Source organism: Bremia lactucae, linkage group LG11 (assembly GCF_004359215.1).
Source record: "Bremia lactucae strain SF5 linkage group LG11, whole genome shotgun sequence".
Lineage (NCBI taxonomy): Eukaryota > Oomycota > Peronosporomycetes > Peronosporales > Peronosporaceae > Bremia > Bremia lactucae.
In genome coordinates, this window is record NC_090620.1 from 3108988 (window position 1) to 3126679 (window position 17692).

Below are 17692 nucleotides of genomic sequence, written 5' to 3' on the forward strand. Positions count from 1 at the left end.
TTGCTGAATGCGGCCGAGCCTTAAAGGCTGGCGACTTATCTGAAAAGGTGCTCATTCGACCAAAAGTTGAGTTAAACTCATCGTCACTTCAACACGAAGCTATTCTGGATGACACAAGAGCTGCACTTAGTGCGTGAAATGGGTCATCGATCCTTAAAGATCCTACGGATCCGTTTTACCCCTAAATTAAAGAATTCCAAGATGTGGTATGTAATAATTCACCATATGTTTTACCTCCGGATAGAGGTGTTCGTCATGTAATTGACTTGGTCCCGGGAACCAAAAATTGTGTCACAAGACAATGGCCTTTACCAAAGGAGCAGTGTGACGCCATTGACGATTTCTTCCGTGCTAAGCACGAGGCTGTTATGGTACGAGAGAGCAAATCTCCTCATTCGACACCGAAATTTTGTGTCAAAAAGCCAAATGGTAAATGGCGCATTGTACATACATATAACAAGCTTAATGCTGTCACTATACCAGCACAAAACCCCATTCCTAGAAAGGATGTTCTTCAGAACAGTATGGTGGGATGTACAATGTACAGTGCGTTGGACTTAGTCGATGGTTACTACCAATTGCTCATGCGAGCTAACGATATCCCGCTTACAGCGGTTAGCACCCCAATGTTATGGGAGTGGCTGGTTATGCCACAAGGGCTTTCCAACGCCCCGGCAACATTTAATAGTCTAGTGACGCAACTGTTTCGACCTCATCGAGGTTATTCTCAGACTTATTTCGATGACATTTTTGTCTATAGTCGTGCGGAGCAGGGTCGGTCGGATATGGACAATCATTTAGACCATTTGCGAGCAGTGCTCGAGTGTATGCGCACAAATAAATTGTATACCAATGCATCTAAAATGCATTTTTGGCGACCAAATTTCTTTTTAGGATGCTTCGTTGGAAAGCGAGGCTTAAGAGCGGATCCCGCTAAGGTGAAAGCCATAGTAGATTGGCCGGTTCCTATAAACTAAATGGATTTGCGTAAATGGTTGGGTCTCGCCAGGTATTTACACAAATATAGCGAAAATCACACTGATATGGCGAGGCCATTATCTAATCTTCTTAAAAAGGATACAGAATGGTGCTGGACCAGCACCGAAATAATGCTTTTCGAGCAGTTAAGGATAATCTTATTCATGCTCCGATTCTGGCACTGCCAAACCCAAATTGGCCTTTTCAGTGTCGTCTGTGACGCATCAGGTTTGCCATTGGCAGTGTTCTGTTACAAACAGGTGTTGATGGGCATGAACATGTTATTGCGTTCAAGTCTCGACAGCTTAAAGCTGCGGAAAAGAAATACTCAGTTCATGACAAAGAGTTACTTGCTATCAAGTATGCTCTCGTCAAATTCAGAGTTCATCTGCTCGGCTCTAAGCCGTTTGTGATATATACGGATCACGCGTCATGACGCACGGCGACTAAGTCGCCCCATCTCTCACAGCGAACGGCCCGATGGCTATCCTTTTCTCGCCGAGTACAACTTCGAGGTGAAAAATAAGCCTGGCAAGCAGAATGCTTTGGCCGATGCGTTATCACGCAGGCCGGATTATGTGCTTTCTCATTAACGACTATCTTGTCGCCTATTCCTGAATTAATCCGTTCGGCTTACACCAAGGATGAACAGTGTGTAGCTCTGCTACGAGCTTTAAAGAACTCGGATACATGCATTAAATTGCCGCAATGTTTGCGTGCAAGGTTACATCGAATTTCTATCGATAACGACCTGTTGCTTTATTGCACAGACATCGCGGACCCTCCGCGTGTCGTTGCTCCTCATGATGAGGATTTGAAGTATGGATACCTCTATGAGACACCGGATACTGTCTTTGGTGGTCATCTCGGTAGAGAAAAGACCTACGCTCTAGAAGCCAGAGTTATTGATGGCCCAAACTTTATAAATGGATTAGCACATAAGTTCGCACATGAAAAAACTTGCCAACGGGTTAAACCCTGGCGCATGCTGCTGCGCCACTGGCGAGCCTTCCTGTCCCCATAGGTTGCTGGGAGTCCATTAGTATGGATTTTTTTTCGGTCTACAGAAAGATTCAGCCGGTAACTCCGGCATAGTGGTCTTTGTTGACCGATGAGCAAAATGACTCACTTAGCGGCCGTGCCGGATTCCATTGATGGAGAAAGTACAGCTACTGCGTGGTTCAGGGCTTGGTGGGGGAGAATTAGCCGATAGGCTTGCTGATATCAGCCCTGTTACCGTTCGGAAACAAGTAAGCGAGTTTCTCGCGACGCGATTTAGTGTCTTAAGACATGAAAGGGATACGATGGCTGATAGCCAAGATAAACAAAAAGAACAAGCAGATGCCAAACACAGAAGCTGTATTATTTTTTATATGGTCGGAGACCGAGTTTACTAAACGCTAAAAATCTACCTACGATACACTCGAGCACTGCACGCAAATGGTCGAAATGGCTTTCCATATCCGACCGACCCTGGTCCGTACGGCTATGGACAAAAATGTCATCAAAATAAGTCTGTGCATAACCTCGATGAGGGCGGAACATTTGCGTCACTAGACGATTAAACGTTGTCGGGGCGTTGGAAAGCCCTTGTGGCATAACGAATCACTCCCATAGCTTGGTTTTCGCGGTCTTCAAGACCAAATTGCGACCGCGTTTTATTAGACCATTTACGGTCGTGCCCAAGAAAGGCCTAGCTTATACGATAAACGTTCCTAGCAAGCGGCGTACACATCCAGTGCTCTACGTTGGCTTGCTTAAACCATATCGGGACCCTTCCCATGTGGACATGAAGGCGCTTGCGCCGAGACAGGTGGTCGTGCCGCAGATTGCTGCATCCTCACCGGGAGATCCAGCTGGCCCTCTAACGAGGCTGCTGATGCTGCAGCGTTGAAAGACGGTCCTGAACCGCCTTCAAAAGAGCTCTTAACCCGAGCAAGGACCTCACGAAGAATTTGCACCTCTTGCTGTAGAGCATCAAATGCTTCCACCTAAATTTCGTCCCCCTCCCGCGCTGCTTGATGCGCGAAGGAACCTTCAGTTTCATGTGGAGAGACTTTTCAAAAAGACGTCATCGTAAGGGTCAATACCAGTATCTGGTGAAGTGGCTAGGGTACCCCCCTTCTGAAAACTCTCGGGAGTTCAAGGTACCTCTTTGGCAAGATTGCCCGTACGCCGTTGACGTTTTTGAGCGCCAAGCTCAGTGTCAACTCGGGTCAAACGACGCTTTCCGCCACTAGACGTGGGATTAGGCGGATCTATAGCCTCAATGCGGCTTCGATTCATGGTTGTACGGTCAACTGAAGCACTGAAATATCGGCTAAACCTTTCTTGGTTTTGTGGCATATATACCGAACGTAACTGGCCTTTGGCCGTAACTTGCGAAATCGAAGCGAAGCTTTCGTTCCAAACGAACATCAGCCGTATCCGCAGACTTTCGGATATTCCAAATATTACGAAGTCGGCGGGCCCGGTGGACCTAGTTCTTAAATGAGACTTCGTTTTCACTCCTTGTTTCGTTTGGAAACAAAACGATCGTAATTTCCCTCATCGAGGTCACCGAAGCCCCACGGGCTTGATCACGTAAACGCTTCGGATACTGGCTTCGCGTCATTACCTTTGGCGTAATGTATTGCTCATGAAGAGCGTCGCGAGCAGCGATCTCCTCCGCGTCCTCGCCGGTTCATCGGAGATCCAGGTGCCCAAGCTGTGACCCGCTATCTCTTTGAGACGCTCGTCCGCACTAAGCGGAGTGAATCTATATTCACTATGAGCTTTAGCTTTCGCTATCTCGGCAGCCCGACGACGAGCTCTTTCCTCTATGAGGATTATCCGCGCTTGCTCTTCATCGATCGGATTCGTAATGATATTGGAAACAGGATTCCGTGTCTTGCATAATGCAGTTAAGACATCAGCGGCACCACGTTCTGGGAACGGATTCGGGGCCAGCCGACGTTCATCCGGAGGAGAAGGCGTGAGATAATGACGCTCTTTCTCCTCCTCCTCGGATGGAGAGTGACTTTCAAAGTCCACCATTCCCTCATCGTCGAGGAAAGTGCTAAGAGTCTGTGACTCACGCTTGATTGTCATGAGGCAAAGGAATGAAAAGCACAACCGAACGGTTAGCGGTTTCAACCTCAAGGAGGAAATGAAGCGAATGTTGTCGCTCGGTGTCAAAAGTATGGTGGGGGAGGTGTAATGAGCACACATCGGATGGAGCAACCGTTGTTGTGGTACATTTACTTTGTGGGTAAAATACCCTTTTATCTAATTTTAAATAAGTTAGTTACTCAAATCCCACTTATTATGGGTAACAATTGTGGTCGCCGCCAGATATAAATCTGGCGGCCAGAATTTATTTTAAATTAGCTAGGGTAAGGTTTTTGGATATAAATAATGAAATAAAGTGCAGTTCCCTTTTTGATCTTAAAGCGTTAAGTGCATTTCTAAGGCTTGCGCATTGATCTGTAAGAGATAGAAGCCTTTCTAAGGTATACCCTCCTTGGCACTAGTTGCCACTTGGTTCTACGAAAGGATTCCTTAAGGTTTAATAGCTTGTACGACTCCCTGAGTTGTTAAACCCATTAGTTCAATAGAAATAAGTGACTATCTGAGTCTGAAAGTCTTCCTCTGACTTTAGGAGCGAGGTAGCTGCGCTACACCTGGCGATCCCTCGAGCGGACATCGTGATGATCCGAAGTCAGTCGCGAGACTTTGACTTTCGAGATCTCCTACCAATCGTTAGGGGGTTGCGACTGTTTAATAAAAACTTAAGACTCTGCTAAATGGTAACATGATGTCAGTAGCGCTCAATTCTGCAACTGAACGAAAGCGGGGAGTCATTTGCGAGACTTTGACTTTCGAGATCCCCTGCCAATCGTTCAGCAGCCCTCAATCCTGCGACTAAACGAAAGCGGGGATCTCGAAAGTCAAGTCTCGCGACTGACTTTGGATATTCACGATGTCCGCTCGAGGGATTGCCAGGTCTATGAAGATGAGACGGGAAGGAGTGTTGGAACTGTGGTGTGCTCACTGTGTGGTCTGCGCGCGACTAGTGTTCGACACTTAAATATTATTGGTGTAGACCACACTCCTTTTAAAAGGATAAAAAGCAAATATTCGCAAGCTTAATCATGGCCGAGGATGCCGACGCGCAAGCGCAAGCCCAATTGCTCTTCTCGGAGCTCCAGCGCCAACACGAAGCGCGATCAGCTTTACGAACCGCCAATTCTCGTGCAAATGTATCCACTGTGCGTGCGCAGATCGCGACATTAAAGCTTAAATCCGATATCAAACGCTCGTCTGCCTTTGTGAAGAAGCTACGCGGACTTAGCGAAGCCAGCGCGGACTCGCTTCTACGCGACGCAGCGGAATTAAATCTTACTCGATACGTAAGCGAATGCGTCGCAGCTTTGGCTGATGCGCCTTTAAAGCTCGCCGACCTCGGAGCTGCTGTTAAAGTCGCGTCACTACTTCATCAGCGTTACGAAGACTTTTCCCCGGGCATGGTCCGTGCCTTGGTCAGTAGTTTTGAAAGCTCGTACGCACAAGACGATAAGAACAAAATGCTGAAGCGTCGACTTCTCTTACGGCTCTTGTGTGAGCTCTACTTGGCGGGTGTCTTTGATGACGTTTATATAATTGCTCATATAATCCAGCGAGTTGCCAAACGTGAGCCAATTGGCTTGAAAAAAAACCGTGGCATGACAGCACCTACCAATTCAAGTACGTCATCCCAACAGCTAGAAGTCCCGCTTCTTGTAAGCTTTGCAAAGTCCGTGGGGATCGAGTTCTTAGGGATCCAGCCACGCAAAGTCAAAGAATTAATTAAAAAATACGCCAATGATACAGATATGCAACACCTTGTTGTAACCCAGTCGCAATTGGTACCGGAACAAGTGCAACAAGAGTGTCGACGATGTTATATTGAAGCGTATGACATGATTTGTAAGTTTTATCTGGCCCAGCATGCCATGTTCTTGAAAGCTGATGCACGAAATGAAAAGGAAGAAGCCAATCGCGGCGAAGTCACGGATGAACATGTTCAAGAACTTCGAAACGCAAAATTGTTGTTTGAAAAGCTACAAACGAGCGTGAATGCGTTGGCGGACGCATTGGATCGACAAGTGCCATTGCTGCCAATTGAAAAGAAGGACGATGGATCAGGAAATGGTGGAATACTTGTTTATGAAGGAGAAAATGGAATTCGTCATTTGCATCGAGACAGTCCGTTTGATGATGAAGCCACTCGTTCGTTTTATGAAGATTTACCGGATTTATTAGAGCTTGTGCCAGCGGTTGTCTTGGGCTTAACGGAAGCCGATGTGGCGGAATTAAAGAAAAAGAAAGAAAAGGGGACGGAAGAAGAAGCCGAGATGGAAGTTACGGACGAGGTCGAGGCAATTGACGAGGAAGGAGAAGACACGACACGTGAAGAATGTGAATTGGACGGGACGAAAGACGTTGGGGATAAGGATGAAGGAGAGAAGAAACGAAAGGATGAAACAAGGGAGGCAAGTGGTGGAAGCTGTAATACGATGACAGCACCATTGAGTGGAGCCACGACAAGTTATCATCATCAATTGGATGCTTTTTTTGCATCGTTGGAAGATTTAGTGAATCGTGATCGTTGTGATAAGGCGGCCGTGGAATTTTGTTACCGCAACTCGAGAGCGACACGCAATCGTTTGGTCAAAGCATTGTTTGCAGTGCCACGAACACACTTGGAGCTCTTGGCATACTATTCTCGGCTTGTCGCCACACTCCAAAGTGTATTGAAAGAAGACATTGGCGGAGAGCTCGTGGAGATGTTGGTGAGTGAATTTCATGGTCTCATGAAACGACGGAATCAATTTCGATTGGAATCCAAGATTAAAAACATTCGATTTCTTGCGGAACTTGTGAAATTTCGAATCTGTCCACCGAATACAGGCTTTCGGTGTCTTCAAAAATGTTTTCAAGACTTTCAAGGTCATAATGTGCATGTCGCAACGACGTTTCTTGAAAATTGTGGTCGTTTCTTGTATTGTTCCAAGCACACACACGGTCGTACGGTGAATTGTTTATCAGTAATGATGAAACTCAAAGCCGCAAAGCATTTGGATCCACAGCTCGAAACATTGGTGGAAAACGCTTATTACATGTGCAAGCCACCCGCGCGCGTTCAACGTCAAGTCAAAGAACACGATCCCTTGTATTTGTATTTACTGAAGGTACTTTACCAAGACCTTAACGGTTCGAATATCAATAAAGTGGTCAAGACGTTACGTCGGTATCCATGGCACGAACACACAACGTGTCCGATGGTATTAAAAGCGCTTTTGAAAGTCACCAAGGGCAAAGTCATGCAAATGAAATGGATCTGTGAAGTCATTAAAGGCTTGTCGCGATATCACGATGATGTGTTGGTGCTTCTCGTCGACGATGTGTTGGAATACATTCGATATAGCTTGGAATTGAATGATTATCGGGATCATCAACGGAGTCTCGGGTATATTAAACTCTTGGGGGAGCTATATAATGCTGGGGTCGTTAGTATGAATGTTGTCGTCGAAACGCTCTATCTACTAATCAATCACTCGCACGATGTACTGACGTTACCCCAGTATAGCAGTGATAAACTCTCGGCTCTTCAATTACTTGAAATGAAGAAACGGTTTTTGCTCGTTCCAGACATGCGCTATGATCCTCGTGTACCAAGTGAAGTTGATGGTCCTTTTGAAGTGTTTCGGATTCGACTTGTGAGCGCATTAATTGAAACTTGCAACGGTAGTAGTGGCAACACACTTGGAATTGGAAGTAACCACACGAGCTCGAATGAACGAGGGATTTCACGACCACGTCTTGGTCGGTTTATGATTTTTTTTCAACGGTATTTGTTCTCAAAAGTCGACGTGCCAATGGAGACGGAGTTTGTCGTTTATGATCTTTTTGAGCTGCTTGCGAGTCATTTGAAAGATCAGTTTCTGAAATTTGAGACATGGGATCAAGTCGATCGAGCGGTTCACGAAGTACTTCAAGGAGATTTGGAAGAAGCTGAACGTCGGTTGTTGAAAAAGAACACGGCGTTGCTTATGGCAACGAATGGTTTAGAGAGTGTATTGGAGGATCAAGCATTGTCTCAACCTGGAGAGGACGACGAAGAGTTTTTAGACGACGACGAAGAAGACACGGAGGAAGATGATGACGACGAGGAGGAGCACGATGACGAAGAACATGGTGAAGGAGGTGAACAAGGAGACGACGAGGAAAACGACGATGAAAACGACGACGAGGATGAAGAATACGACGAGGAAGACGAACAATTGATTATTCATGATCGGATTCCACAAAGCGAAGAGGATGAAGAATTTGAAAAAGCTTTTAAAATCATGATGCATGGAACGACCGATACACGCAAGCCACTTGTACGTGTGAATGTTGACAAGATGGCCATTCCTGCCGTTGTCAAGAGTTCGGTAGCTTCCACGTTAGGAGGTTTGCATGGTCTTCCGAAAGCGCTCGAGAGAAATGGATCTTTTGACGGTGTGGTCTTTCGAGTATTGCGTCGTGGCAATAAAGGCAAAGTCGAAGCTCGCCACGTAATTGTACCCGAAGCATCTTCGTTGGCTCAACATAGTCACCGCCAGGAAAATGCTGGTAAAAAAGAGCAGTCGGAATTGAAACGTCTCGTGTTGCAAAATATGGAACGCGATGACTTTTTGTCGGAAGGCATGGGTCCGTTGGATGGAATGCCTGCGTTTGGGCCATCTTTACCGCGTGCGAATGGGAATCACAGTCATCAAGCAACAATGGTACAAGGAAATGATTCTCGCACAGGATTTGGCATTGGAAGTGAGTGGAATAATGCTGAATTTGGACTTCGTCGAGGCAAAGGATACCGTGGTACCAAGTAATTTTAACAAATCAATGCAAAGAAATGAAAATATCTTGCTTTTTTTTTACAATAATTGACCAATTGAAGCCGATTTGTGTATTACTTTGTGTGTTTTGATTGGCCTGAAATTGTCGACAGCACCGTCGTCCAGATAAGACTGACGCAATTGATATACAAGATGCGGTACTGCAGTGGAATGTAGCCATAATTAATGATATTCGCTATTGGCCACAGCGTATAATTGGCCTTGAGCGTTTGTGGCAATTGATGAAGAGCAAAATGGATACTGTAGCCAATCGATTGCCCTTCCATGAGCTGTGTTGATGTGAAAAAGAGCGCATTTATACTTGGCGCAAATATGAAAGCGTCAAGTAGCACTTTTTTTATCGCCACGCTTTTTCCGTAATTGCCGACCCGTTGCTCGATAAAATGAATTGGAGCAAAGAGGAGACCTCCCCAGATCACTATTCGGAGGGTACGTGCTGTGCTTGAGGAAACGATTGTACTGTCCGTCTCGATGGTCTCCTTTTGACGTGACACATCGTTTTCAAGCTCACGAGACACCTCGACTTTTTGTGCAATCCGGTCTCCCAACCCGAACAGAACGGCTGAAGTTACACTCTTCGTGAGCACAGGCGACCGCTGGAGCCATTTATTGTAAAATAGGCCCAGACGCTGCATATTGAAAGTAAGGTCAAAGAAATCCTCGACATCGAGTTTCAAAGTTTTTTTTAACAAAGTTATGAAATAACAGTCACGTCGTTAAAAGTGTCAATTAGATATACTTGACAATTTTAATTCTTTGTTGAAACATTAAGAGGAATAATAATATTTAGTATCGTATCCATTGTCCTTAAAATCTCAACGTTTTTTTTAAACGAAAAATGAAAAAGAGATTCCATGCCTTTTAGTTTAATCCCTGATTCGCTTGTACATCTGCTAGGAGCGTCGTTACATCAATACTGCGATGAAATGCCTCGACTACTTTCTTGACAAATGCCTCTTCAAAACTCGTGAGAAACACACCCGATACAGACTCCTTCTGCGTTGTTTCATGGACAATTGCAGCAATGGGAACATTAACATCACCGTCTTGCAATTCCGGAAGAAACCCATAGACACGTTTTTCAACTTGAAACTGCTTAAAATACAACAATACATTCTCTCGACAATGCTCAAGACTATAGAATCCATCCTCTGGTAATCGATTAAAAATGCTCCCAAGCACCTTGACATTATGACTCATAAAGTACGTCGCATTCAAATTAAACGAATCCACAGCGTCGCCAACTCCTTTTGTACCAACAAGCACAACTGGACTCTTCAATTTCTTAGCCACGTGAGCATTTGAAACACCACAGATTGAGCCTACTGCGGGGTACCCCACACCATCAATAATCACGATTTCAGTACCTCGACTGATTTCTTTCAATTTCGTTTCAGCTTTTTCTAACAATTGTATCGAGGTCTCGGTTTCTCCTTTTAAAAATTCTCGCGTAAAGCCCTTGTAAAATAGTATTGGCCCCACGTCACAGCAAGCAATCCCTTGCTGTTGACAGAATTTGGTCACCAGCTGTGGCTTCTGACACTGTGTGGCTGGCTTCATGTACGCGATATCCTTCGCTGCGTAGCCATTTTGAAGAAGCGATCCTATTAATCCGAGACATACGGTGGATTTTCCAACGTGGGCTCGATCTCCACTTATAAATAGCCGCAGCGGATGGTGCTCAAGTGTAATACTAGCAAGGGTCGCCGAGGACTCGAGAAGATGCTGTTTTATCCATTGTAGTATTGCCATCTTGCCAAACACAATATATACCTTCTGGCTTACTGAAATACGAGCGAATAAACTGCTTAAATGGTCCGTCGCATTTTGTTGGACAATATATGGCACATTGACAATATCTTTCTCCAGTTCTTCGGTAGCGAGTGCCTTCATTTCCGCAGCACTGGAGAGAATCTCGCTGGATATTTCCAATTTAGAGCCCTGGGCAACAGCTGCACCATGAAGAAAACCAAGTAATTCACAAAACTCGACGTCCCCATGCACCCCGTACACAACGCAGCGAACTGTGGAAGTGCTGGCCATCTTTGAGAGCAATACTTTAAAGATCTATCTTTTGACAAAGCTTCAAATACTGCTTGTAATATAAGAAGCACAAAAGAATGGAATTTTACGCAACGGATTATTGTACTTAATTGGCTATGATTGGACAAAACGCGAGGTAAGCTTGAGCATATGTTCATTCAAATCTGCTATAAGAATTGCATAATTAGTTATTACTATATTAAAATAAGTAGATAGAAATTCTTTATGCAAGGACTAAATATATTAAGGAAAATGATACTGCTACCCGATTTTTTTTATTGCTACCCGACTTTTTTATTGCTACCCAACCGTTAATACGTCCAACCCAATTGGCTACTGTCTGGCATGCCCATTGGCTACTGTCTCGCGTCCCGTCTACAACATGTATGTACAGACGTAATGGAACGATGCCATATATAATTAGTAGTCACATACAGAACCGCCATTTTTGAACCCAGCATCACTCCATCAATACTCGTTAATTCTGTTCAAAGTTAGGATGAAATGCTTTTGAAATTGGCGGCAGAAAATACATTGGTAGTTCAGTTAACTGCTTAAAGACCTATGGAAGGATGTGTGGAGGTTGAAAGGCAAAGGAAGTGATTTTTTCAACAATCGACAAGTAAGAAGTTCTAAAACTTACTCCGTCGGACGTTTCCGCCCAAACTATCACTATGAAGCTTGTTCCGGTGTTTCGAATTAAACCGCATTGTCTAAGGCTTCCGCCAAAGACTGATGGCCCGAGTCAAGACCTAATAATCTCGGGTCAAAGTTTGGTTCTCGCTAACCAGACGTATCTATACATATTTTCAAGGATAAAATCTCTGACGAGCTGTTACCAGCTCATTTCGAAGGGACTGATGTGTGCGTTCGTTCGCCAGTTGATCAACCACAAGTGCACACGGATTTGCAACTATTCACGACAAACATCGTTGACCGTCGTTGCTAACTCCTGACGACGGGAACGTTCGTGATCGACGTCCTTCCGCAAATACTAATAAACGTGATCCAAGTCACAGTAATGACTTAAGTTCGTCAAATGAGGCGAATCCTATTCTTCTCCTTCTCCACATCTTGTGACGGATTCGAGTGGTGAGAAGCGCTTTCTAGTCGGCCGCTTCTTATATCACTGTGAAGTGAAACGAGTTAACTCGTTCATTGGCGAGGGTATGCACCCTCGCATGACAGCTAGGTAATTATGTCCCGAATCTCGTTCGACATTACGACGAGACAAACCCTCTTCAACATAAGGTCTATCAGAGAACGAGCTCTTTCTGCGCTCGTAAATGATTGGGAGTTCTCAATTTCTTGGCGCATCAGAGAAAAAATGTGCGTCTTTCAATGGGCATGGACTACGCCCTTGATAGCAGCGGGGAATGACGGGACGTAACAGGTGCACGCTACAAGCTACGTCGAGCACGGGACGTCTTCGAACCAGTCACATGGAACGCATTCGATTTGTCAAGCCAGACCTCGTGGCGTAGGCTTTGCACCTTCAATACGTATGCTTGTCAAGCTTGAAAAAAAGGATTGACATCCTTTGCATGCTCACATGTGTACCATCGATGCCAGAAAAAGGCATCGTTGAAGAATTCCGTTTCGTCATCACCAGACTTGTGAAACCTGGATGAGTCGAAAACAGGATTTTGTTGCGATCGTGAAAATATAAGACCCCGATTATGTTGGCCGAAGCGGGCAACCAGGGTTTCTTTTAAGGAGCGAACCGCAAAGTATTGCGGTCCCTTTTCCGTTGGATAATGCTAACATTCACGCTAATAGTATCTCGGAGCGATCTTTAGGAGCCCTTGACAGATGCAGAAAAGACGGAAATACCACCTAAATGCTCCTGGCTATAGCCTATATATATATACACGGAAAACCGTTGCGCACAGCATAATCACATCACTTTACCTCACCGCCGCGCCCCTACCTCACTTCTTCTCCGCGCCAATTATGGCGGAACGTCAGCTTACCGTTGGAACGGAGTTTGCCAATGGGAAAAGCTGCCGCGAAGCAGTCAAAGCGACTGTCATCGCTGAACGGTTCGAGCTCGCGGTGATCAAAAGTGACAAACGACGCTTCACAGTAGCTGGCGTGCAAGAAGGCTGCTCCTGGAGGCTGCACGCTGCAAGATTTGCCGACGCACCAACGTTCATCATCAGGACTCTGCGAGACGAACACTCTTGTCAATGTGTGACTCACCTTGGCCACCAACAGGCATAAATTTCTTGGGTTGCGAGCGAAGTCGATGCCCGGTTGCATGATAACCCCCAGAACAGACTAAAGGAAATCATCCAAGACATCCGTCGCGAGCATGGGGTCATGATTTCATACAAGCAAGTTGGAGAGGAAAAGCGAGGAGTATGGAAGCTATCCATGGCTCCTACGAAAAAGCTTATGAAAAATATCCGGCGTGTTGCAGGCAGATTTGTTTGACAAACCCAGGTGAGGGCTGTGGATGGCTAGTGTTCATTTTATTTTCCTCCAAAAATCTCAATATTTCGCTGATGCAACATGATGCGTTGCGGCCGTGTACACGACTGGGCCCGAGCATCATTTTTGGCGCCTTTTTGTCGCCTACCAAGCGTCGATTGCAGGATTTAGCTCTGGGTGCCGTCCACTGCTGGGCCTTGATGGAACCCACCTTAGATCAAAGTACTTGGGGACGCTCCTAGCGGCGACGGCTGTGGAAGGTGATGGCGCTCTCTTACCGCTGGCAATGGCCGTCGTCGACGCTAAAAACGACGAGAACTGACGTTGGTTTTTATCAGAGCTACGGACGCTTCTGGAAGCAAATGCTCCGAATATGCAGCGTCTGACGTTCCTTTCCGATCGTCAGAAATGGCTGATCGACGGAGTTCAGGAAATCTTTCCTCATGCATACCATGGATGTCTCATTGGTTAAGCTCTTGTGGCAGGCCGCCTATGCATTGACCGACGTGGAATTTGACGCTAAGATGAGCGAGATTGAAGAAATTTCAATTAAAGCTTAAGGGTGGATTGCGGGCATAGCCAAAACCTTTGGGCCAACAGCGCGTTTGAGGGAGAAAGCTTTGGACATCTGACCTCCAATTTCGCGGAATCGCTTAACAATTGGATTCTGGAAGCCCGTCAGCTCCTAATCGTAATGATGATGCAGCGGTAGGTTGCTGATGAAGTCTGTGAATGGATTTGAACTACAGATTCTAACCGTTTTGGAATATTCTTACACTTTGGGAAAAATGATCCGCCAGCTGGGGTCTGGTTCGATGAGCGGCGACGGAAGGTAGCTGAATGGCCTTCGCTACTTGTTCCTTCAGTTGAGAAAAAGGTCGGCACTGCCATCGAGCGCGCTAGGCACTACCGGGTTCTACGTGCGGCTGATCATGAATGGAGGCGATATCAGAGGACCGGAATTTGACTGTCAATGTTATGCAACATGAGTGCTCGTGCAAATACAAGGTGAGCTTGCTCAGATATAATCAGCAGCGTATCCTTAATGACTCGTTCTATTAACAATAGCACATCTATATCACCAGGATTTCCTTGTCACCACGTAGCAGCAGCGCTACTATCGTGTCGAATGAATGTGAGGCAGCAAGCAAAAGAATGCTTTACAATAGTTGCATACCGGCGCACGTACGCAGAAACGATACACCCACTTGGCGATGAAAGCATTTGGGCTGATGTGTTAGATGAGGACTGGGAAAAAGTACGTGTATCACCACCGCGTACACGACACCCACCGGGACGCCCAAAAAAGAAGCGCATGCGTAAAGAGGAGGAAGGCCTGGAGAAGCGTCCGTGCATTGCGGTAGATGCAAACAACCTGGGCATTATAGCTCAACTTGTCGTGAGCGCATATGAATCTGACTCCGCTTTGGGAAAAGAGATTTGCCAGTATTTGATGCCTGATATATAGCCTGGAGCATTTTGGTCATTTGTGTCTTTTGGGGATATTGCCAATGTTCGAAACCTGTGTATGCTTCGCGTTTTTTAGGAACGGTCGGATCTGGACGCGGGTGGGTGCAAAAGATGCGGAAACGTTGAGTGATCACAAATTTCTAAAAATATTAAAGGATTACACCATGGGTTGTTGGGTATTTTGAATATATATTTTTCGGATTTTTTGGAGTGTGGGCGTGTACAATGGTCAAGATCACTTTTGACAAGCAGAATTAGAAATGGGCGAAGATTACCCCAGCATAGAGCTCACCTTCCCGGTTCTGCGCAAGCACCACGATGGTAATAGCACCATTACATAGTCTCTTCAGATGGCTTCCACGGAAAGGCATCTGGAAAGAGTAGTTTGGCATACCGTCTAGTTTCAAAAAGGGTTTCCAGTTGCTTCAGAAGGAGACCGTTGATAAGCTCGTGGGTTGTAGAAGCAGAAAGGACGGCCTTCCAGTTGCCTTGGCGGTCTTTACAGCGAGCGTAGTAGCCGCGTTCCGGCTTGCAGGTCAGTTTGACGTTGTGCTTCAAAAAAACACAGCGGGGGACTGAATAATTGTGTTTTTTTCGAACGAGAGATTCGTTAAAGTGATGTGATTATGCTGTGCGCAACGGTTTCACGTGTATATATATATATAGGCTTTAGCCAGGGGCATTTTGGTCATTTATAAAAGTACAAGGGTATTTCCGTTTTTTCTGCATTTGTCAGGGTATTTTGGTACTTTTCCCTAAATTTTATCAGTCGCGTCGTTGCTGCTTTCGTGCAATATGTTGTTGCTAAGCAGATCGACCCCTCAATTCCGGTGTTTCGTTAGTTGCTGGGTTTCCTCGTAAGTTAGAAAAATGATTATGTTGACGCGCAGATAAAAACATAAGTAGCGGATGAAGACGGTGGCATTTTTAGCTACTCATACCACATAAATGGAGGAGAGAGCAATGCCATCTATGACGAGGATGCAGCGCAGCACTGCAGTGGGCACAAAGCCTTCATCTATGAAGACAAAGGCCGTCACTCCACTCTGCCTACTGTACTGATCTACACATGTTGATAACAAATGGGCAATGTTAATTGTCAATCTTGTGCATCCACCTATTGTGTTCATAAACAACACGACTGTAGCAGAAACAAATACAATTCCTTTCATTCAAAAGACAGCGCACCCAGCAACATATTCATGTCGTCAGCATGTCAAGCAATTCTTCTTCCTTCATATACTTGTGATGCTTCTTAAAGGGTCAACTAACGCTCACAGTCCGTTAATGTCGTATTCCGAGACGCGCAAAGCTTTCCAAAATGACGGACTGTACGTCGAAAGGCACGTTCACTGGTAGCGCTAAATAATTCCTTTTGAAATTCTTGCGCTTCATCCAGTGTAATAAAGTAGACGGCAGCCGTTGCAAAAGTCCCTGCTGTAGCAATTTCAAACCACTCGGCAATCCACTGCTGAAGCTCCAAGCCATGGACTGTTGCAATTTGCGCCAATAATCCAGCAATCGATCCGTAGTCTGCATCTACGCGGGAAGTTGACATGGTGCCGAGAACGACCCCTTGTAAGAGACAATGCACCAGCTTCTTTGTATTCTCTTCGTACCCTGCTAAGTTCACTGCACACAATGACACGAGAGTAGTACCAGTCCCCGACTTCGCATAGACATTCTCTAGAAAGCACAACACGGACTTATTTGCGTCATTGTGAAAAATCGCGAGCGCCGAAACGGCAAACGACAAGGCCCTTGTCAAGAGTGGGCCGCTTACAGAATCAGACGACAACGGTGCAGTGAGTACTTGCGGTGTACATCGCACAGCACGCTCCATGAGATAGAAAAATTCTTCAATGACATCTGGGCGCGCTTCCATATCGCTTGCGCTGGCAAATATGGGCGTCGTCGCTTCTATAAGCGTAAAAAGCAGTCGACCGAACAAGGAATCCAAGTCTGCCGAGCTACTGGGAGTAAGAAATTTAAGCACCATGCTGGCTGTATACAAATACGACGACTTTGGCTCTGCTTTGTAAAATGTTACCAAATTGTCAGCCAATTGAGGTACCAGCGGGGTGATTCCGTGACCACATGAGCGAAGAATGCGCTTGTAACAACGACAGATGCTTTCCACGAGTTCATCATGTCCACGATACAATGACAGCAGCTGATTTAGAAGCGGCCATAGTTGCTCCGTAAGCATAACAAGTGGCGGCTTTTCTTGTGGGATTTGAATGACATCAAGGTATTCGTAGAGACACAACAAACGCAACAAATCATTTGATGCTATGTGCACTTGACTTATGGCCTGACTTGAAGCCACCAGAGCTGTAAGGCGCTGTCCAATTCCTTTCATAACTTGATCCAAGACAGATAAAATTTGAGCTCGATCCTTTGAGCTTGCCACACCAGCGCAAATGCCTTCAAGAATAAGCACTTGGTCCTCAACAGACATGCCATTACTTTGCTCAATTTGCAGATAAAAGGCGACAATATCGTGTCCTAGAATCGACCAGCAATCGATAGCCAATGCACGCACCGCCGCAGCCGCTGCTCTAGCCACTTCCCATGCCCCATATTGAGCGTCTTGAGCACTTTTAGTCACACAGGTTGTAAGAAAGCTCACTAAAATGGAAAGAGAGGTCGGATGATTACACAGCCATGCAGCATACCGGGCCACGATCAGACACGACGTGTAACAGATGGCAGGATGGTCAGCAAACTGGGGCAAATGATGGAATAATGACGATATAAGCGCGTCTAATGCGTTTGTCGTATTTTTCTCCACTTCCCGGGCAATTGATCGAAAACAATACAAACGTGCTTCAACTGCTTCCCAC

General features: G+C 45.7%; 3 protein-coding genes across 3 annotated transcripts; 1 reads left to right on the plus strand and 2 right to left on the minus strand.

Annotated features, from left to right (window-relative positions):
* Nucleotides 1–5111: 5111 nt before the first annotated feature.
* CCR75_006098 (uncharacterized protein) lies at nucleotides 5112–8873 on the plus strand (the record flags this gene model as incomplete). The annotated part of the gene is made up of 1 exon (XM_067964170.1): nucleotides 5112–8873. One exon carries the CDS (start codon nucleotides 5112–5114, stop codon nucleotides 8871–8873), a length of 3762 nt encoding a protein of 1253 aa, XP_067821965.1.
* Nucleotides 8874–8953: 80 nt separating this feature from the next.
* Nucleotides 8954–9535, minus strand: CCR75_006097 (uncharacterized protein; the record flags this gene model as incomplete). Its single annotated transcript, XM_067964169.1, has 1 exon — nucleotides 8954–9535. The coding sequence occupies one exon, from the start codon at nucleotides 9533–9535 to the stop codon at nucleotides 8954–8956; it is 582 nt and encodes a 193-aa protein (XP_067821964.1).
* A 226-nt stretch (nucleotides 9536–9761) lies between these two features.
* CCR75_006096 (uncharacterized protein) lies at nucleotides 9762–10943 on the minus strand (the record flags this gene model as incomplete). The annotated part of the gene is made up of 1 exon (XM_067964168.1): nucleotides 9762–10943. One exon carries the CDS (start codon nucleotides 10941–10943, stop codon nucleotides 9762–9764), a length of 1182 nt encoding a protein of 393 aa, XP_067821963.1.
* Between the last annotated feature and the right edge of the window lie 6749 nt (nucleotides 10944–17692).